At 41.3% G+C, this 22,938-nt stretch overlaps 1 protein-coding gene across 1 annotated transcript in view; it reads right to left on the bottom strand.

Annotated features, from left to right (window-relative positions):
• The window catches only part of ajap1 (adherens junctions associated protein 1), a gene marked incomplete at both ends in the record, with an annotated part of 47,624 nt that overhangs the window by 5,270 nt on the left and 19,416 nt on the right, over positions 1-22,938 (bottom strand). The window contains one exon of the mRNA XM_080030555.1: positions 17,058-17,818. Coding sequence (XP_079886681.1) covers positions 17,058-17,818 — 761 coding nt within the window. The remainder of the gene's footprint in view (positions 1-17,057; positions 17,819-22,938) is intronic.

Raw genomic sequence — 22,938 nt, 5'->3', positions numbered from 1 at the left:
TGTGTGTGTAACCCTGTTCACATGTATTTGATACAAATGTAAAACGATGCATAGTGTAGCTTTAAGAAACAACCTTCTACATCCAAGGAAAGACAACTGATTCAATGGTTGAGTGTTTTGTGTGGTAATGCAATATGTGCTAAGTAATAAAAATAAATACACTCATAACTGTTAACCAATTTAAACGTATTATTTTGAATCAGCCCCACTTCACTTGTAACTGTTTTAATTAGGCTATTGTTCTGCTTCATTCAACTGATCTGAATGTCTTAATTGTTGTTGTCTCTTTGTCAGCTTGTTGTGTATTTTTATTGTATATTGTGTATTTGTAATTAACTCGACGTCATTGTAAAAGATGGTCACCCCTCAATTGATCTTTCAAGGTTAAATAAAGGAAAATGAAAAGTTAAATGAAAAGTATCTTGCTCTAATATGTGACGCTCCTGCCAGGACTTCTCCACATGTGACAAGTCGTTCTAATCATCATTCATTTCATTTTCCTTTATTTAGCCTCGAAAGATAAATTGAGGGGTGACCCTCCTTTACAATGACGTCGAGTGAAATGTATATCATCAAATCAAATGTATCTAAATCAACTTTTAATATTCATAATGCCTTGTGCTTTTAAAGATTTACTGCCTGCCCCATTATATTAAATCCATATTGGAACAAGTGAAATGGTCAGTGGAGAATTCATTCTTGTAGGGATTGATGATTTTCATTGATGGTGGTTTGAATCAAGAAGGATTAAAAAACCCTCCAACCTCTGTTTAATCCCCAATCCACACCAGAGCGCGAAAACCATGCCCATCACAACTCCGCACACTTTGTGAGCTCTTCCTGGTTTATAGCTTTGTTTTTACAGAGTGCAAAGCCATAAAATATGACTTTTGCTTTAAAAATATGGAACTGCCTCTTGCTTCCTGCACTGCATCTTAACGAGCTAGCAGATATGAATGTGACCCAAATGTTCCGTGTTCTCGCTCCCTTTGTTCTTCATGACTTCAGTACAAAAGCATTGTTCTTGTTTTTAAAACTCTTAAGACTCCTGTATAAGCTCTGTATCTCTTACTTTTTGCCAGAGGACAATAATCCACAAACTAAAAACTGTGCGGTGCACGTCTGAAGTGAGGATGACCGTGAGCCTATTCAACTGGACTGCCTGGTATGGTTAGAGAGAGAGTGTGTGTGTGTGTGTGTGTGTGTGTGTGTGTGTGTGTGTGTGTGTGTGTGTGTGTGTGTGTGTGTGTGTGTGTGTGTGAGAGAGAAAGAGAGAGTGATAGAGCATGAGAGCGACTAGGACATAATGACACACTGCAGCAGGTGACATGCTGCAGTGGACAGAAGAAAAAAAGAAAAAAGAAAGGCCGTCATGATGATAATAATTCCCACGTGGGCCTTATACATATCACCTCTCCATCAAGCCAGATGCCCGGCTGCTGATCCAAGCCAATTTGTCTTCGGGCAGGCTCAAAAAGGAAGTGCTGTTAGTTTATTTTTTTGGAAAACGCACACTGCACACTGCCTCTTCACTCCTCTGCCTGCCTGTCTGTCTGTCTGCTTGCCAGGGCAGCCTCCTCTTGGATAGCAAACTTCTATGGGCAGGGATGTGCAGAAGGCAGGCCAGGTCAACCTTGGATTAATGATAGCTGCGGTTGGCTCAGGGAAGCCTCACCTTCCCAGCACAATCAGAGTCCCTTGCCACGGCCGAAGCACATTAACTTATCTGGCATAGTCATTTGCATTTCACTCATATCCCCCTCTCTCCCTGCCTGTCTCTCCACACTGACTGTCAAGGCTGTTCTCTTTAAAAGTCTTGGGTAATAAATTAACATCTGTCCAACTTCAGCCCTGATAGAACTTGCCCCTGACCTTGATCAATAACTGAGGTCTCTCCACTGAGAATATCCCATTGATGTGAGAGAGTGAGAGTGCTGGGCACTTCCTCCAGTCAGGAGATTTTTAAATCAAGAGCTGCACTTGGCAGAACAGTCCTGTAAAAACCATAACTGATTAAAGGTGAAGTCAGGGATTCTGTAGAATGCTTGTTGTTAAAAAACACTTTTAGTCAAAATCAGTGATTATCTCATCACAATCTGTTACCTGTCTGTCCTGTGCACTGATAGGAAATCCAGTGTTAATACACAGCCATAGGCTCTGTATGGACATGTTGCTAGCTGCAGTGGGCCTCCTATGTGTATAAACCTATTGTTTACGTACCATATTGCACAACTAGGCTGTGTTTTAACACCAGCTTTTTTTCAGTGCACACACAGCACATGCAGGTAGCGGATCGTGAGGAGATATTCACTGATTTAGATAAAAAGTGATTTTGACAACAAGAGTTCACCATAATCGATGACTCAACACAACACTGAACCTTCTGAGTACTGTATAACACACACTGTCACAGAGTGCATGCAGCCATTGACTGATGACTGGGATTTGGGTGAACACAACACTACAGCAGCCTCGCTGGTCTGTGATTTTAAACCAGAGGAAGCTGATTGGTTCAGTTGGTAAACATGAGAATGATGTGTGTAGTTCGCTGACTCTATGTGAACGGTCCAAATAGCTCATTAAGAGTGACTTCAGGCTTCTATTTGGAGGCGAAACTATGCCTACATTCCCAGTTCAACTCCTTAATGAAACAAATGAGCCTGAGAACGTGAAGCCCATCAGCACAAACACCAACATTAAGTCCATGTTAACCTCAATATCAAGGCAGAGCTTATAATGATATGGATGACAAATCCAAGAGCAGAGGCCAGTTCTATTTCCATCCAGGACTGCGGTTAGAGGGAGAGAGAAATTTGGCCTGGCAATGTAAAACTCATTGTGTGCAGGCAGGCAGTCAGGTTGAAAAATCACATTTGGCAGTCACCTTGCTTTAGGATACCAGGTTAGTTTTTTTTTTGTTTCACAGCCAAACAAAGAGGGAGAGAGAGAGAGAGAGAGAGAGAGAGAGAGAGAGAGAGAGAGAGAGAGACAGAGAGAGAGACAGAGAGAGAGAAAAAAAGGAATGGACACGTGACCTGTCTTGTACGGCAGAGAGGGATTTGAGCCCCCCATCAATGTTCCCAGTAAATAAATGAGTTTTCTGAGCCTTCTTGGCCATGACAGTTTGATGAACAGGCCAAAGAAAAGCACAGTGCTTGAATAAACATATATCCTTGCTATACCTACTTCTAATAAAAGGTCCACAGCTTGGATGCCAAAGCTCAGTGTGGGCTAAATAATTGTGCACGGCAGGTAATGCTTGGTTCTTAGAAACTTTGAAAAACTCCTCAAAATGGTTTTGAAATTGTCACACCACATTATCCCAGTCATTTTTTTAGGCTGAACGCATTAAAGCGCCATTTGCTTAATCTTAAGTAATACGATGTGTGCCTCTGTACGGTTTGAAATATGCAAAGGACTTAAACACAGCAAAACAGCCAAGAAGACAGCTAAAATTATGACACTACACATTTGAATGAAAGAATTAAGAACAAAGCCTAATAACAGGAACAATGTGACAATGGATCAAATGACTGGATGACGATGTGAAATGTCATTACACTCACCCTGGGAATTAGAACCATTGTAGCTGATAGGTTTAGTTTGAAGAACCTCAACCTCAATGCTTTACTGAAACATCATCATCCGCAAATGATATGGCTCTTGTTAGATATGATATGGTTCTAAGCAATAGTTTGATCTCAAATTTCCACACTGATTACTTGCCCTATAGACGTAGCCATGAGCTTTTCATTAAATAGTTAATGATGAAGAGCTTCTCTTCTCTTTAGCTCTCATTTTGAATGAAGGATAAAGGGACCCTTTGACAGCAGACATGTTGCCTTTTCGTATAGGAGAAGAACATGCATTACTCAAAACATTAACAATGGCTTTGTTCTATTCAAGTGTTTCAGTGAGCCATCACCATGGCAGCCACCATTACATTTATTATTTACACCCGTGTTCTACTGTGAAATCTCAAAATGCGTTTTGCAGAAAAATCCTTCAGATAAACATCAAGTAGAAGAAAGTTATACGAAAACTGTAATGTATTTTTAACCCAGCCTGGTCACATAAAGTATCACGTATACTCAAGTTGTCATTGGAGACAGTACCCTGCATTAAAAATAACTAAGTGATTTTTTAAATGATTTACTTGTGGACATGTGTTCCTTGTTAAAATTACTAGCCAGTCAGTAACCAACGACAATTCAGCCCAGGCCTACAACCACAATTAGAAGAAAAAGAGGAGCCATACAATGTTATGAGGTTGCTGCTTCGTGTCCCTAGGTGGCATAGTGCCAGTCAATTATTTGTGTTCACCTGGACAAGTCAGAGAATCAATTAATTGAAGCCCTAGTCAGCCCTCTGAAAAGCTGCTACAGATACATTGACATAGGCATTGGTGCAATAGCCTGTACTGTATATCCTATAGGCCTATATGTAATTTATTAATTTCTATGTATTTTTTGTATCTCCTTTTTATACTGTATGATGTGTTATATGGACCTGTGTCTGCAGTAAAAGCTGTATTATTATGTCTATTTTAACCTTGCTAAATTCCTGAAATATCTTTTTCCGCAATTTGCATTGCATGAATTATCATGTGACATGATCTAAACTGCAGGCAGTTTGTCCTCTGAGTAACAAGCCCATAACAAGGCAATGCTGGACAAATGAGGAGGAAAAGAGAATGACTATTTAATTGCTATGCATGTATGTATGGGTTGATATCAGTGTTTAGTCATGTGTATGTGTGTGTGTGTGTGTGTGTGTGTGTGTGTGTGTGTGTGTGTGTGTGTGTGTGTACGCTGGACTGTCCACATTTAGCTGTAAGCCCCATTAGGCATCTATTGCAAAGAGCCATTTAGAGCTAATGGTGGCTACACCCACGCAGTGTTGGCTTAAAAGCTTCTGTGAAAATGTGGGAAAGGCCCCTCATTTGTAAAGATGAAGTTGCAGCTTACAGAGGTTGAGCCACCTCACTCCCACACACCACAAAGCACATTTGTGCAGAAATATTCAACATAAGCTAAGGCTGAACAATGAATCGATTTCTAAATCCATATGCACGATTTGAAACAATGCAACGTGTATTTCAACGTGTAATACATAGAAATGTATTTAATTCGTCTGATCCTTGGTTTAATTTATGTGACAATAGTTTTGGCAAATCCGTGCTGTGCTCTTTGTGTGACAGTCATGCCAACCAATCACAAGTGGCCCAATGTGACCAAGTTAACACTCACCAACAACAAACTCAAGGAAAACATTAAATCCGTACATAAAAATGTCCTAAAACAACGTTGGACATTTTAAAGAGCATTTAAAACTTACATGAAAAGGCATCACAGGCAAATAGCTACTGTATATGACGGGTGTAAGGCCAAAGAGTTGAGCCAAAGTAGAGATCTGTGACTGTTTCTCCCTTTGCAAAGGGCTCACAGAGTCAACCTTAGCTTACGAATATCATAACACACTGTACACTAAAGACATGTTGTCTCTTAACTAGTGGTGGGCCGATAACGGCGTTAACGTGCTGCGTTAACGCCAGACTCTTATCGGCGATAAAAAAAATATCGCCGTTAATCTCTTGTTCCTCTTATTTTAGCGCGGATGTATACCTGGCCGAATTGCACTGTAGTGCACGAGTCAGAACGAGTCCGACTTCGCACCTGTGTAGCCTACCACATCAAACGTAACGTGCTGACATGGATGCAGCTAGGAAGCCGCCGGGTTTGCTTCAGGGAAAATGTATTTTTAAGAAGCTTCCCAATGGAAACCTCGACAAGACCAAGGTTGTTTGCACCTTGTGCAATGCGGAATTGGTTTACTGTAGGAGTTCTAACAGTCTGTGCTCTCGGAAGCGGCCGGGGCATGCGTGTGTGCAATGGGAGAGCTTTGTGTGGAGAGAAAAAAAAGAGGCAAGGGAAATCGCCAAAGCCAATGCATAGCCTCGACTCATTAAAGGTTGAAAATCACTGAATTACACAACATGTAGGCTAGCCTATGGCTTAAGGCTATGGAAATCATTATGGAAACAATATTTTTTTTTATCAGTGATAGCTCAGCTGATCTCGTTGCTATAGAGACCACGTCCGTCCGCTTTTTTTGACAACTGACAGAGCTGCCAAGTCTCACCCTTTTGGCCGTGAGACACACTCATATCAACCAGCTCACACTCTCACACGCTAGCCTACAACTCAAATTTCTCACGCGGAGAAGTTAATCCCCAAAATAACGATTGTTTTGCGGGACTTTTATTTTGACAGTCTTATATTGAAAAGCTAACGGACATGAGTTCCGTGACATCCTCTTTCTGCACGCAAGTTAACATGATGCATTAGGTGTGCACCTGCACAGGAGATGAGCCCCTAGTCTGATGCGCCACCTGGCTTGAGAAACACGTTCTCAAAGACTTACTTTGAGTCATTATTTAGGAGCACACACATATTATGAATGAATTCAAATGAGCCATTTTAATCTAGATTAATCTAGATTAATTCCAAAATTAATCTAGATTAAAAAAATGTATCTATGCCCACCTCTACTCTTAACACATTGTGACTTAAGATGGTTAATATTAAACTGAAGCTTAAAGCTACAGAAAATCCCATCACAAATCAAATCCGGGCACAGCATCTGTCAGAAAAATATTGATAGAATGCTAGATAGATATTTTCCCCCAAAATAAGTGCACCCTAATACATGCTAAAACATTGCATGACCCATTCTAGACCTTCTCTCTTTAAAACCAGGCCACCTGAGCCAGACAGGTTGGGGGAAAAGCTTCCGTCAAAGGCAGACTGCTGATCCTTAGGAATTGCCAATTAACGCGGGTGTCAATGTGTCAATCTAGGCTGATTTCCACTGAGTCACCAAGCAATCTAAAAAACACTTGACTGAAGGAGAGGGCGCTGAGAGACGGAGAGAGAAGAGTGGGAGAGAGATAGAGAAAGAGAAAGAAAGAGGAGGGAAAAGTTGAAGACGGAGAGATCACGAACAATTACTCCAACGTGCCTTTTCCCTCAATGTCAAAGGCATCGCTGCATAATTCAGTCCGACTATACATGGCAGCAAAAAGCTACAATGGCCAAGAAAGAAAGGGGGGGTTTTCAAAGTATTTTGGGTCGATGATAGCAGTAGCAGGATACACTTGTCTTGGGTGCCAGCCCGTATTAGGAGCAGTGGGGGAGCGCATAGCTCACCCTGTTAACAACAGAGGGATGGAGGCAGCTTCAATCCACCTTCCTGAAACATTTGTACTGTCATGGTGTTGACAGGAGGTATTTTTACCAAAGGAAAGCAGGAGCTGAATTGTTTAGCAGGTGAATGGGCAGGTAAGTATACCGTCCACCTGCAGTGCTTTGGATTCAAGTCACATTGTTCTACATACTCTGTCTACCTCTCTGTTTTCTTAGTCCTTTTTTCTGAAAATCTCTCAGAAAGCTCAAATGAATACACTCATTGGCTTAAAGTCACATATTATGCTCATTTTAAGGTTTGAATTTGTATTTTGGGTTTAGTTTTCATGGTGAAGTGTTTTTCTCACAGTGCCATCGCTGACTCTTCTTTCCAGCCTCTGTCTGAAATGCTCCGTTTTAGAGCATCTCTTCAAGCCTGGCCTAGTCTGCTCTGATTGGCCCTGAATCTAACTGCCTGTTTGAATCTAACACCCAGTTAGATTCTGCGAGTGTTGTTATCACAGGAGGTAATGCTAAGTTAGGCTGGTAACGAGGGGGCGTGGCTTATCCCTTATGACGTCATACCGGGAGAACAAATCTGACTGGGGTTTTTTTTAACACAGGTGTGTGAAGAAAGAGAAAGAGGGGTTGTTTTTTTTCTCATAATTTGGGAGTCTCTTGAATCACCAGGGAGGGACCCATATCACTGTTTAAAAAAAAACATGAAAGAGTTAATTTTCCGTAATAGGTGACCTTTAAATGAACAGGGTCATATTCGAATTCTGCCCTATCCTTTTCTGATTGACAGAGTAAAAACCCTCCAGGATGCAAAAAACAGTGTCTCTACAGTCTCAACACCAGCAGACTCTTGCTTGAGGCAGATGTGTCAAGCCATGAAAGAAAGAGCTGAGCAGCGGAGAGACAGAGAGCCCAAGCAGCATCTGCTGGGCCTGACCCCCTTCATCTCCTCCTGGCTGACTTTCCTGTAAATCAAGAAGGGAAACGGAGGCTTTGACTCTGCACGCCTGTCACCAGGAATCAGCCTTCCAAGTCTCCAAGATTTAACGCTCCAGAAAAAAGGATATTCATATTTTACCAGCTTTATCGAGAGTCAATAATCCAGAGAGTAATGGCAAATGTGTTGCATTGCCATGGTAACCGCTGGGAAAAAGTGCTCTCTCTCTCTCTCTCTCTGTCTCTGTGTGTGTCTCTCTCTCGTTGGTGAAGAGGCTTGCATTGTACGCCTCTGCAGGTCTAGCACAGGTCAAACTCCTGCATTGCAATGTTCACCGAGCTTTGCTTCTTTAAAAATACATTCCTGAGACAGTTAAAGCTATAGTGCGTGTATTTTTCATATAAATGAATGTTGGTTACATTCAAGCCATTGCCAAATGAATTGACACACATTGATTAAGCCTAGTATCAGCTCCACAGAACACGCCCCCCCCCCACTCCCCCTCCTCTCCATACCTTGGCGCAGTGTCCTACTGGATGTGGTGTTTTATTTAAAAACACAACAATAAAGATGTCAGTTTCACAGGAGGGGTGCGGGAACACATGGTACCTTTTGCCTGCTCCATACAAAAAACCTGGAACATTTAACCTCACGACTCCTACACAATGCGACAAGACCCGAGTTATCAGTAGTGGCGTTTGCTGACTGCAGTTTTAATCATCTCATATCCATAATGGAGCTGACAGCTCCATCTGTGAAGAGTGGAGGGTCGCAGTTACTGGTAGCACAATCACCGGGAACAATCAGTGAGCATCTGGAGGTAATGCAGCTATAACCCATCCCTCCCTCCCTCCCTCCCTCCCTCTTCTCCTCCCACCTCCTCCTGTGATGGCCAGAGCGATATGAGAGCCACAGGAGCCATCCAGCCTCCACATTGCTATCCAAACTGACTGAAAAAAAATGCACAAGATAAATTGGGACCACATGTTCTCAACACAGCACATTACACATTGCATTTATGTTATTAAACACCAAGCCTTGATTGTCTATTGCTACTCACTGCAATGACCCGTGACTTGCTGTGCATTATTTAAACGTCGGGGCGGCGCCTCATTACAGAATTACAGCCACCAACAGTACAGTAACGCCGTGAGTCATTTAACTTCAAATGGGACCCATGTGCTGACAGCTGACACGGATACTTGTAAAAACCGTGCATGGAAATAGTACAAAAGGGAGATCTAATAGCAATTGAAAGAATAGTCTAATTAGATGGGAGAGGGAAGGCAAAAGGTGTTTGTAAAAGGTCTTTAAACCAATTATAAGCAACATTAATTTGCTGTATCCAGGGAGATGGTGTGAACTAGTTGGGGATTTTTCCGCACACTGAGTTGTCCCTTTTGTTGTCCTGCAGCATCAGTGCCAACGGTGAGTGGGAGTGAAGAGACATAGCCTGCAGTCAAAAAGTGCAACACAAGACAAGCTGTGTGGCGAGCTGTCATGTACTGTCTCTGTGTCATTACCAGCCAAAACTGCTTGGCAAAATGTCACACGGGAAAAAAAATAATGAAGCTAGCACAGAACTCATCCAGGCATGTGGATATATCAAACCTCATGGCTCATTTCTGCACACTGACTGACTACTTTACATATTGGTTTAATTAGACCGTGTTTCAATCCTGGATGGAATTTCCCTATGTCATTTCGACCTGTCTGTTTAAAGACACATGTAGTAAGCGTGCTACCTGTATTGTCCATTCTAGGTTTATTAAATATTCTATGACGTGCTATTGATATTTCAATAAAAATAATAATGCAAACAAAACAGTAACACACAGTTACATTTGACAATCACTTCACATGGCAGAAAATCAAATAAATTGCCAAAAATCTAAGCGCAAATACGGTATTAAATCAGAGCAATATTAATAGAAATGTCAAATCACAGGACCTAATTACAAAACTATAACATGCATATTTGCTCGGATCAAATTCAAGCTGATATTAATGGAAGAGGTGATAAAGTTAGAGTCAAACCATTGTGAATTTTTTCTGCAAAGTGTGTAAAATAAAGTAATTTAATAGAGACTTAAAATGATCAGATTCTTCCTGATGGTACAACATGTGAGTGGTTCTTGTACAGCGAGAACAAATGGAGCGTAGCGTTAGTTCAGGCAGGATACGGAGTCAAGCCGGCTGTCAAACTCTGCACGTCAGCTGACAGCCAGTTTCCGCTCCCAGCATCCCATTGGCCATCCACTCAAAGTGGCGCCTCATTTAAGCTGCTCTAGCCTGCCTACTGGTGCTGCTTCCTCTGCAAATTCTTGCAACCCACCTCCACCCCACCTCCTCCTTGTTTACTGTATTTGTCTATCAATGTCATTTCTGTTGTCATTGACGCCTGTTCTGTTCTGAACCTTAGGGGTCCTTGCTGCAGATTTCCACACCTTTTGGAATTCCATGTAACTCATGGAGGTCAGAGGGATGGCTCTCTCTGCCTTAAAGCTTTCCACGTGTGCGCTTGGAGGGTGTGGAGATCCCAGATCAGAACCATACCGCCACACATAATTACTGCAAAGTAGTCTGATTGAAATAAACTATTTTGACTAAAGTATTCCTGACTGAACTGACCTAATGTGAGAAGATATTTCATTAAAGGAGCCAGTAAATGTTGACAACATTTCCAGTGTGCTCTGAAGCTTGCCATGTCTTTGCTATATTCATGGTGAAAGAGGAGTGAAAAGAGACACACAATCACTTGGTGTTATAACGGTTACATTGGACAACAGCCAAGGTAGAAACGGGCTGATTCAGAGGGCTCTTCACAGTATTTCTATGTTAGAGAGGCCATTTGGAATCATTCCCTTCTCTTCTCCCCACATCCTTCCTCAAATAACCACTCGCATCCTTGTTTGACCGTGATGGCCACACACACACACACACACACACACACACACACACACACACACACACACACACACACACACACACACACACACACACACACACACACAGTTAGATGATTATGGTCATGACACACACATGCCTTTGCGTGGCTGAGACACAGCACAGCATTGGCTTGTACTTGTACTGGATGACTACAGTATTTAATGAGTCATTGAGTGAATTACTGCAGGTTTCATACTGTAATCTGTAATAAGAGCCTGGTCAGCAATGATGCATACATGTATTTGAACTGTAGTGTCTGAAGCATTTGAGTCAAAATATGAATAATATTATATGATGTTTTTCCTTTTTTACTGAAATCTCCATTCTAATGTAGATGTATAAGGAAACACAACATACAGTAGTTGATATTCAGTGAATGTAGTGATAAAATAGTGAAAAAACAAATATTTCACTTGTTGATCATTTTGTTAGTAGCATATCAAGTAAAAATAAATGTAAAAAATAGACATCTTATGAGCCACTTGTCATTTCTACATCAGTGCTTTTTGAGATGTCAATTAGCTGTTATGTCAGTGTGTGTGGGTTCATTTCTCCCAGATGTTTACTCTGAGCTGGGGTGCTTCTGTTCGAAACGCTGGATGAGAGAGACACAGCGTAGCTAGTATGAACAGTGATACTCTGATTAATGGGAATATTCAAATATTCAGGAATTCAGTAATTGCAATAGTACTATAAATTATGAGGATTATCGCCTCATATTAGGAAGTTTGGTGTTATTGGAGTTTATGACAACGGAATGTGTGGATCGTATGCACTTCATCTGAGGCAGTTGTCATGGTGAACTTGGCAACAGCGAGAGCAACCATGGAGGATCATAAGACACAACAATGGAAAGAAAGCCACATACAGTAGCCAGCCTAAAGCAACATTCTATCTCAACATACGGAAGTTTCAGTATGTTGAAAAAAAGTATGCATATTATTTTTCAATCGGTCACACATTTTTCAGTAAATTACATCTTATTTAGCATGACGTTGTGTGCGTGTGCTCCAGCCAAACTCCTACACACCAAATTAGTCCTGAGTGGAAACAGTCACACAACTGTGTAAATCAGTTTGAGCATGAACCAAAAAAGTATTTTAGCAGTGCCAAAGAAACTCTTTATTTTAAACACATGACTGGCTAATGCCTTACCGGCTGGTGATGACAGAGGCAGCCGTATAAAGTTATTTACTTAGTCATTGACTCTGGCTCACGAAAATCCAAATCATGTCGATTAAAAGGATGTATACTGTATACTGATGTTTCACAAAGCGGCTAACGTTCACTGGAAGTACCAATAATATTCATGAAAAATACACAAAAAAAACACATTTGTGGTGCAGGAAAAATTGGTCTCCACTGAGCCAAGCTCAAGTGCAAGTAAAGATGATTTCGCCCAGTCTAGGAAACAAACTACAATTTTCAGAGTCATTTTTCTTCGTGTGAAAAGGGCGAGATAACCAACACCATGATGGACTACTTCGCTATAGAAGAAGAGTTTTCAAAAACTCCTCGGAACGCTGGATAAAAAGGTATGCGGTTACAACAAGGAGGACTAAGCCCTACCTAAGCCTTACACATCATAAATAAGGATTTTCAGTTGAAGAGTTCCTGTTGTGTGTGATGTGTATGTTGCCTCCACACCAAATGCAGTATATATCATAAGCAAAACGCAAAATTCGATTTAAATTACACTTAGGGTGTATTCACACATGCCGTGTTTAGTTCAGTTGAAACGAACTCAGATGCACTTCCGCCTTCGGTGCGCATCTTTCAGACAGGTGTGAATACAGCAATCGCACTCGGGGGCGGACCAAACAAACGCTCCGAGACCCAGTTGAAGAGGTGGTCTCGATGCGCTTCAAAACGTACTCTGCTGCAGTTCGTTTGTGGTGTGAATTTGGCCGGACTCGATCCGACCCAATTGCAGGAAGCACTGTGCCTTTTCTTTTTTAATAAATCGCTGTCAGCTTCACATTATAGGAAAGTGTTGTTGTCGCCATTGTTAGGAAGATTAGTTGTGGTTTGACCGGGAGCCCCGAGCGAATATATTACATTTGATAGACAGGACGCGTAAACATGCTGATGTGTTCAGCGATCAGATGAAGGAGAGGGGAGCGTCTCCCGCACAGTGACAACAGGTTCACGCTGCGCTTTGTATGAAGTGCGTGTTTTTACTTTGCATCCCATGTTACGGTACCGTCAATACTACCCCTGTGTCAGTTTGGAGCTGAGCCGCGCAGAACTCACACCCAGCTGACACACGGCTAATTCAGCTGTGTCAGCTTGAGCCTATTCCTCGCGAGCCGCGCGTCCAGCAGCAAAAATACAGTAAATATTATGTTTCACATCGTATAGGCTACAAGCCACACATTGACACAGGCCTACATATTATAACCATATGAAACAACACTAATTTGATGTTTTTTTAAATTGTATTTATAGGCTAGATGTTGGCCTATTTATTTAATTATTTATTATTTTTAACCCCATATCGTATCAGTTATATATTTCGCAGTTTTTACTTCGTTTTACCTGCTTCTCTCCACCCCAGAATGTCTGTCCAATGAATGAATGACCTCAGATCACGTGTGGTTTTGCTTCGTGATGCTGGTTCACTTGCAAAAGGGGCAATATGAAAGTGGACCACACCAAACAAAAAAAATCTAAACTCTATTTGGTCTGGACCAAAGCAAGTGAACTAGCGGACTTTCCCAGTGTGAATACACCCTTAAACAAGTTTTTGTGTGTGTTCTGTTGTTGGAGTTTTTTCCCATCTACACTGTTGCATTACTCAGAATAAGATGAATTGTAACATAATCCACAAACATCCTCAAAGACAACGCAGAAAAAAGGTCAGACTGAGGGACAGAGACCAAGTGTTGCACTTCTCCTCCCTTTTTAATAGTTTCATTTCATCAGCGGTTTAACGCGGTGCTGTGGTAATTATATCTTGCCTTGGGGCCAATATGAAGCAGACATGGGTTAATGTGTTGTGAAGGCAAAGGGAACATTTCCTACAGCAGTTCAGCACTTGGGCTTAAGCTTTTTGAAATGTGATTGGATTCATGTGCTCCGATGAGACACAGTCTGCTTATTCATACAATAATGTGCACCAAGTCGAAAAAAAAATATATCAGACCTTTTTTCTCTCATCAGCTTCCAGTTAAAGCAGCTCCGAGTAACATTTAAATATCTTTTAAACAGCCTCATGTTTCCTCTCATAATCATAAATTACCTTTAACAGCAAACAAGCTGTTAAACCATCAGTGCAAAGAAAGACGTGTTTATATAGTTTTTATTACTGCGTTTGGTCTGGTCGCACACCCAGTCCGATTTTCGGTTCACGCGTGCATGCTCTATGGTCACATATCCGTATTGGTCGCAGATTTCAGTGTGGCGCAGCAACGCGATTTGAGAAGCCTATCCCTCCAGGTGAGGGAAGGGGAGCGGGAGCCTTGTTTGAGACAGTTATTTGTCGTCATAATGACTGATAACGGGGCTGAACCATCAAAGAAAAAAAAGAAAATGCAATGAAGAAAAGCTAAATGGGAGAGTGATAGGCGGTCGGGAGGGCGTTGCCAAGCAACGTATACACAATTTCACGGGAGCGAACTAGACTGCAGTGTTTACTCCTAAATGAATGAGCGGTAGCCTACTAAAACAAAGTTTACTTTGCCTCACCAGCATCATCAGATGACCATTATTCATCTGAAATCATTATTTACAACATAAACACATTACCTCATCATGATCCATACTAACTGCCGTCTCTCCCTCGTTCATTCGCTTTGTGTGAGGACACGTAATCTTTCAGCTCCGTGAGAGAGAGTAGTTTGGTGACACTGCTACATCAACTCATTGCAATCAGGTGTGTGTAGCACTTACTGGCATTAGTTGATGCTGTGTCACTAACCACTCTCACGGAGCCGAAAAGAGTCCGGTGCCCTCACACTTTCAACACACGGACATGCACTATATTGCTTCCTGATCATTTGAATCTCGCACACGCGGCACGAGCTAGAAAACAGCTTCACGACAGCTGGCGTCGTAAAAATACTACCGCTTTTGTCCAAAGGGGCCGCCAACGGGCAATGTTACGCGTGGTTTAACTAGGGGTGACTTACTGTATTTCTTCCAGTATACAATACAGGACCACCATTTTAAATGTCAGGTGGTCTCACATTTATCCCCAAATGATGAGATCACAGTGCCACTAACAAGGCAGCTACATACAGTACATTCACTTTATCAACCTCAATCACAACAGTGCAACCTATCAACATCAAAAGGCACTATTTGGTCATTATACAAGGTAATTATTGTTCCTGCATAAGAACTGAGTTCTTATCTGTATTTCACATGAACAGTACTGCGAGACTGTATCTATCTATCTATCTATCTATCTATCTATCTATCTATCTATCTATCTATCTATCTATCTATCTATCTATCTATCTATCTATCTATCTATCTATCTATCTATCGTTATTTTAGTTAAGGCTACATACATTTTCACATTCCACTGTGTCAGTCTGACATTTTTCACTGTAATTCAATTGGAGGAGACCGAGGACTTTTGATCCCCCTTACTATTCGCTGCTTAATTTTATGACATTTATATTTATGCACTAAATGTGAAAGTTCCAATTAGCATAGTGCTTGTTCATAAGTTGTTAAACATGACTTATGTTTTATGATTCCCCTGTATGCTCCATTTAAAAAAGCAGTGTTCCTCATGGATTTAATGAAATGGTAAATTGAATATGCCCTACGTAGCTGGGAGGTTTGCGTGACCACAGCAAAGGGACTGTCCATAAAAATCACATATGCCCATGTACAGTATCACACAGGCATGAGAGCAACAGTATGGTCAAGGACATTCACTGTGAGCCAGGTGCTACAGTATTCCCCCAGCTACAATATCATATTAATGAAAGGTAGATCATTATTCTGGCTCATTAGGCATGCGCTACAGCTAAAGGGTAGACAGAGATTGCTAGCAATATAATTAGGGAAAAAACAGGAGAAAACCTCAAATTATTGTTTTTTTTTACTATTCTTAGAAGTTAACCTTAATGTTCAGGTCCACTTTGGAAGGCACAATTCCCCATGCATGTTGGCCCCTTGATGGTTGATCTGGGGAGGGAATTAACAACCAAATGCTACCTCCATGCATAATGTTGCCAGATGCTTTCCTTTCAACTAGAGTGGAGCTTCCGTGTGTAATACTAGTGAATTGTCACGCTATCCCCCTCATATTCCACCCACATAAGGGCCCCCCAACCATCCTCTAGAAGTCTATAATTCAACCGTAAGACTGTGTGTCACATGAAGGATGCAAAACCAAACTGGAGATACCAGTACTGGGAAAACAAACCCTAGGTCTCCGTGCTAGGCTGGTGAGGATGTGGTGACTAGTGTGCCCCGGTAAACTGATATGATTTTGTTCTGCATTTAAGTTTCCCTTTTACATCAAGACTTTAAAGAATTGTACTATTACTTTGTTTGTCTATTCAAGCTCCACGATGGCAGGTACACATTCAGTTGGCTTATTTTATTTGGGTATACAATGACAGAAGTCAACATTTCTGATGAACTAATTTCATGTTGTGCTTTTCCTAGTGTGTCCATTTGGGCATATACAGATTAAAGCCCCATTACTGAATGTCTTGCACAGTTTATCCACAGAACATTGCCATAGATAGCTCAACACATGACAAACTGAATTCATGTGAACTGCAGAGCAACATCCTATTTATCTGGACACCATACAATTGAGACAAAAAATATGTGGGCTTCATTTCTGTTTTCATTTGTTTTGCATTGAATGACGGGGTAAGTCTGTGACTGAAACCAAAAATGCAACAAAAGCATCTAAACACAATCTTACTTACTCAGATTAAAAATGCCATTCACACTAGATCATCTGTATTTATAAATATATATATATATATATATATTACCTGGTGTTTCCCCGTATGGCTTTGGTGGTTTGATAGTCTCCCCGGAGCTTGTGGCCTTGGTGGTGCTTAGCCTCTTGGGCTCTGGTGTGGTCACCATAGTGAACGTCCTTAGGGAGAGCCTGGTCGTAGTGCTAGTGGTGCTGGCCACTATGGTGGTCGAGGCCTTGGTGGACAGCGTTACGTTGGGCTGCGGTTTGCCATCGTCATCTATGCTATCAGTCCCCGTTGGTCCCCAGTCGATAAATCCAGCCACGGTGGTAGTCCGGCCCTCCTGAGACTTGTCAACATTGTCCCATTTGAGCTGCCTCCTGGCCCTAAGTAACAGCCTCACTGCGTCTGCTCCGGTCCCACTGGATAAAGCTGCCGGAGCTTCTGCTATTATAGCCAACGGGTCCGCTGTCTCCATTTGAGAGTATCTCAACCGGCATTCCCGACACACCGCTTGTCCTTTATGTATTGGCTTGCGCTGCTTCTGGCCCTTGGCTTTCGGCCCTAACCCCGCCCTGTTGTCTTGGGCTGGAGGGATGGGGTTTAGGAGCCGGCGAGCCAGCGGGCTCACTGTTCTCCAGTGGAGCTTGTTGGGCGTGTCCCAGAGCGGCTGCCAACGGGGTCTGGAGCGAGGCACAGGTTTAGGAGTGAGTTTGATCCCCAGGCCCGGACTGAGGGGGCTGCACATGGAGAAGTCCAGGGTGAGGTGGGTCATGGCCAGCAGGATCCACACCCAGTGCCCCACACAGCTGCCCGGCCTCAAAGCAGACCCACTGCAAGAGAAGAGGGATAGAAAGTATATGAGAGGAAATAAGAAACAGTTCACTTAATATTCAAACCAAACCAATCTGGGTCCATTCATCTCCCACCGTCAAGTTAATGGACTCTTCTAAAGATTCACATTTGTATTCAATCTCCACTTTGCACTCCTGGCAAAGTTCTACTCCACGGCTTCTTAGACTCCTACTCAATTAAGCTTGGATCATAATTAGCTTTTGCAGAAGCGCCTCTTGAATTACAGTGTAAAGGTCAGACATAAAGTAAATGTTGTAAAACACGAGGGAGATTATGGGTTTGTACTCTTTGCTCTCAGCTGTCAAAAGCTGTAAGGACGTATCCTTGATTGAGCAGATTTCATATCATTCTGGGGATGATTGCACCAACACAGAAGGTCAGACCTGGTTTAGTTCATCATCATATTCTGCATTATCTCTCCGAGACTCAAAGTCATCTGATTCCCAAAGGGCAATTTGATTATGCAGTGCAATGATCAGGGAGGTAACACACGCTATGCCAGCAGAAGACACAGTATGACAAGTATTTCGCTGAATCCTTCACCCATACGCCCATTGCGTTAATTTATTCAATACCAAAGTGTGTCCTTAAACGTCCTTTGTCCCTGTATAAACCTCACCAACACGATGGCAAGGTGATAAATAGTCTGGCTTCCCCCAAGCTCTGGACTCTGGCAGTGGACAGATTTTACAGACAACCTTCAGTGGCCCCTGGGACAAAGCTGCCCATTGATTCCTTAGGGAGAAACCTCATTATAGGCTATCTTTCATCTCTGCTGTCCTTGGCCAATTTAAGCCCTCACGGAGGACTCGTTTCGGAAGCATCACAGAGATGATGACGGATGGAAAAGTGTGAATGGGTTCATCGACTGTTCACAGGCCACGCAAAGATGTCTGTCGATCCCATAATCACCAAGTTATCTTTCTACAAGTCTGTAACTATCATTCTGTTACTGTGTAGACGTCAGTGAGGTTGACATGTGTGTTATACGCTATGATTGTTCTAGTCAAAGGGGATTTTTCTTCATACGCAAATTTACTTTATTTTAGTGTTTATCATATGGAAATGATCAGCAAAACAAAGACTGATTTTGATATGTAGAGTGTGTTGTTAAAAAAAACTAATTTGACATTGGACAAGTTAAAACATGTTAAACACGCAACATTGATATCCAGCTTGATTTAAATGTGGCAGTAATTCAGCACTGTATGTGAGGACACTAAACCTAAACAGTTCAAGTGAAAATTTACATTTTTGTAGACACACTGGCCATCAGGAGTGATTCTTTTTTTAGTCACCCCACCTTTCATGTGAGTAGTGAGGGATGAGCAAACCACTTACTGATAAATAATTTGGAATGGCATTTTAATTAAGCCATAAATGGTGACTGATGTGGTCATAAAAGTGCAGCCACAAGGTCAGTGTATTATTGACAGTTAAAAATATAGGTAATAATTTGTCTCGTGAGTGTTTTTGGCCTGACATCAGAGACTGAGAGCCCGTCATGTACCCAATCAAGACACTTAGGGCTACTCAAATGTAACTCTACAATTCTATTTAATGCAATTTCTGAATAGGTTTTACTAGGTGAGTAATTTGATCTGGAGCACGAAGAAAAAACAGAGCTGTGAAATGTTTAATGACCATGTTTGTTAAGCCAAACAGTTCAGGTCAGCCTGAGGGCATATGGGAAGGGAACAAAAATTCAAACCATTTATCTAACCCGAGAGTAAAAACTATACTAATTCAGAATCAGCCAAAGGTGACTCCTGTTGTCAGGAAGTTCATTTGGTTGTAAGAATTCTACGATGTTCATTCTTTACATGGATCTCCATCAGCTTCCACACAAATACGAAAAAAAAATTACTAAAATTTGAAAAAAATTAAACTGTAAAAACCACACATTACCATGTATACCACAAGAAAATGCACAATAAGCCATTTCATTTATTAATGTATTATGTATCCAATGTGTTGTCAATCTCATGTTATAAACACCATCATCTACACATCATCACTTTTTGAGTATCCCTCAGTAACAGTTTATGTTTCTGATTTTCGTGCATTTCGGTAATTTGCATCATCTTCTTTATTTGCAGCGTTTGTTTTGTAAATGTTGGTAAGGATGTTTTCCTGATTAAATAATTGATTCTGTGTTTTCTAAAGTTGTGGCGCTAAGCTCTGCGGACCACCATGAGTAAATCATTGATCAGCATGCTTTACATTATTGATATTGTTAAACAATTATTATAAAATGAGCCAATATAGGTCAGCATTAATAACAGCTGATGTAACACATTTGCTGACCCATATTGGGCAATTTACTTGGACAGATACTGTCTTGGTTTTCACCAATACATTAAACATGAAACATTAAAGAATGGCTCTTTAATATTCTGTGGCATCCCACATTTTGGAGATATTGTTAAATTATACAGCACAGATGGTAGATAAGGTGCAGAAACATGCAGTGTCAACACAGCAGATTGCTTTCTGGTGTGAACGTGGGTCTGGTGTCCTATTTTACGAGCACATGTTCCATCATACCGTCATTACTAACTTCAGTGTATTGTTAAGCCTCGACAATATGGTAGGAAAATCCCTTTAGTGGAGAATATTGTGACGTCTCCTGTTTCTGAGCTTGTGCTGCGCCTGCCTCACATTTTCACCAGCACTAAGTGCATTATGATTGCATTATGCAGTCACTGTGAGGCATACAGGCTGATGGATTTTCATTAAATAAGGTTGGGTTGTGGGAACAGGGCACATTCCAATGCACACATGTATTGGAAAGCCTGGAAATGTTAAGGTTGAGTGTAAGCTATATGCAATATTCTGGCAGTATTCAGTGACCCAACAAGTTTATACCTTTAAGTCCATTTCAGAGCCAGACATACAGGGAGTACAATGACTTTATGATGTTATGAATCCAACCATTATTTAGCGTGTCTGTTGGCCTGGCAGCCTCGGGTTTGGGGGTCAGCTTGAGTATTGCTGGAATGATGATTTCAAACAGGACTTGACAGACAGTGGATGAAAGCGGCGGACTGCGTTTTTATGCTCAGGGACACACATAGGTGAAACAAAATCTCTGTGCATCCCACGCACACTTCTGGAGCCTATACCATCTTAACACACACCGATTAAAACAATATACAGTATATTGTTATATAGCTCTTTTCTTCTGTCTATTGTTCCATCAACCTATGTTCAAATATGTTCAAGTGTAAAAGGTAGCCAGAGCAGAGAGGAACGCTGTGTGTGTGTGTGTGTGTGTGTGTGTGTGTGTGTGTGTGTGTGTGTGTGTGTGTGTGTGTGTGTGTGTGTGTGTGTGTGTGTGTGTGTGTGTGTGTGTGTGTGTGTGTGTGTGTGTGTGTGTGTGTGTGTGTGTGTGTGTGTGTGTGTGTGTGTGTGTGTGTGCGTGCGTGTGTGTGTGTGGGATCCCAATCTCAGATTTTCTTCATTAAACCCAAGCATTGTATAATTTCAACATAAAAGCCAGTGATGTAACAGTATATGTAAAAAGTGATATATCAGAGCAGTGTATTTGATTTTTATTTCTCAGCACCAAAACATGAAAAGTCTCTGGTGGAGGCTTCACCAAGCTTGACTACTCTCTCTCCCCTCCATGTCAGTTTAAGCCTTACTATATTCAGTAAATCTACTTCCAACTTAGTCTGCAGCTTCCAACAAATACCACTGCCACGGGGGTTAGGATTAGGCCTTGACGGGCCCCTCCAAATTAAACACATGATCTTCGTGCTCGGGAACCACAGTGTGCGGCACATCATTAGGGTTTGCCATTTTGTCAAAATGTCATTGGCATATGACTCAAGCTCAGATGTACACAGCTACATTGCATAATACACACATAACCAATGACAAATATGTAAAAATGTTCATGGTGAAAAAGGTCCAAAACGATTGCACACTGAAAAAAATTAAAAATAAAGAAAAAAGCTTTACAAAGTAGAAGACCTTACCAGCTGAGTGAAAGCACACACACACACACACACACACACACACACACACGTCTGGCTGGCTAATGCTGGAACTAAACTGGACATTTCTTCTAATTTGCACTTTTTCACTTCAAAACGCAGCACTGCTGTGCAAACAATGTAAACATTAGACTGAGTAATCCATTGCACACAGGCCTTAATACCATTTACCTGCCCTTGAAAACCGGAAACCCCGCACGTCACCCACATAATGCCATCAAAAGACCAAAATGAATGAAGAGAAGCCCTTTGAAGTATATGAAAAAAAGATCCACAGCATAATCCTGAATCAAATGCTTGAGCAAAGGGTAAGCGCGGTTCATATAAAAATAAGGCCCAGTCATACAGACTGCTATGCCTTGAAGATAGAGCTTTCTTTGCATGAGAGGCGGTTGTCTACATCATCCCACATGAAACTGTTGACATGTGAAGTATCATACTTTGGTTTGCATAGGTTTTTCCTTATTGTTTTTCACCCTCTAATGATCAGTGAATTCAGCCATAGCCAGTGTTTGAGGGCTCTTGTTCTCAGCAGGACTATCTATTTATTTATTTATTTATTTATTTATTTATTTATTTATTTATTTATTTATTTATTTATTTATTTATTTATTTATTTATTTATTTATTTATTTATTTATTTATTTATTTATTTATTTATTTATTTATTATTCTTTCAGACAATTACACACAATACACAATTTTCTCTTTGACATATTCATACATATTTCTTTGTGTTATGGTCCGAAGGGTGGCAGGAGAAGTCAAAGGCTTATCAGGTCCCGCCCCCACTGTCATTAGATTCAGATACACAGATACACAGCTACTGATACAGATAAAACACAATTTTGTTGTTGTTTTTTTTTTAAGAAGCTGCAGTCCAATACACAGTCAATTGTAGGTCTCCTTATTCATTGACAGTGTACAACAGACATGCTTTCCATTTTCCCAATTAATTTTGATTACTCATCGTTAACCTCTCTTTCCTCTGAAGCCTTCTTTGCGATGTCTCCTTTGATAGCTGCAATATCGGATCCCATTTTTGTTATCTCCTCCCGAACAGCAGTAATAGCCGCTTGTGTTCCATCCATAACTTT

The sequence above is a fragment of the Ammodytes marinus genome (genome assembly GCF_949987685.1).
Source record: "Ammodytes marinus genome assembly, chromosome: 7".
Lineage (NCBI taxonomy): Eukaryota > Metazoa > Chordata > Actinopteri > Uranoscopiformes > Ammodytidae > Ammodytes > Ammodytes marinus.
This window is presented reverse-complemented; position numbering and strand designations above follow the sequence as displayed.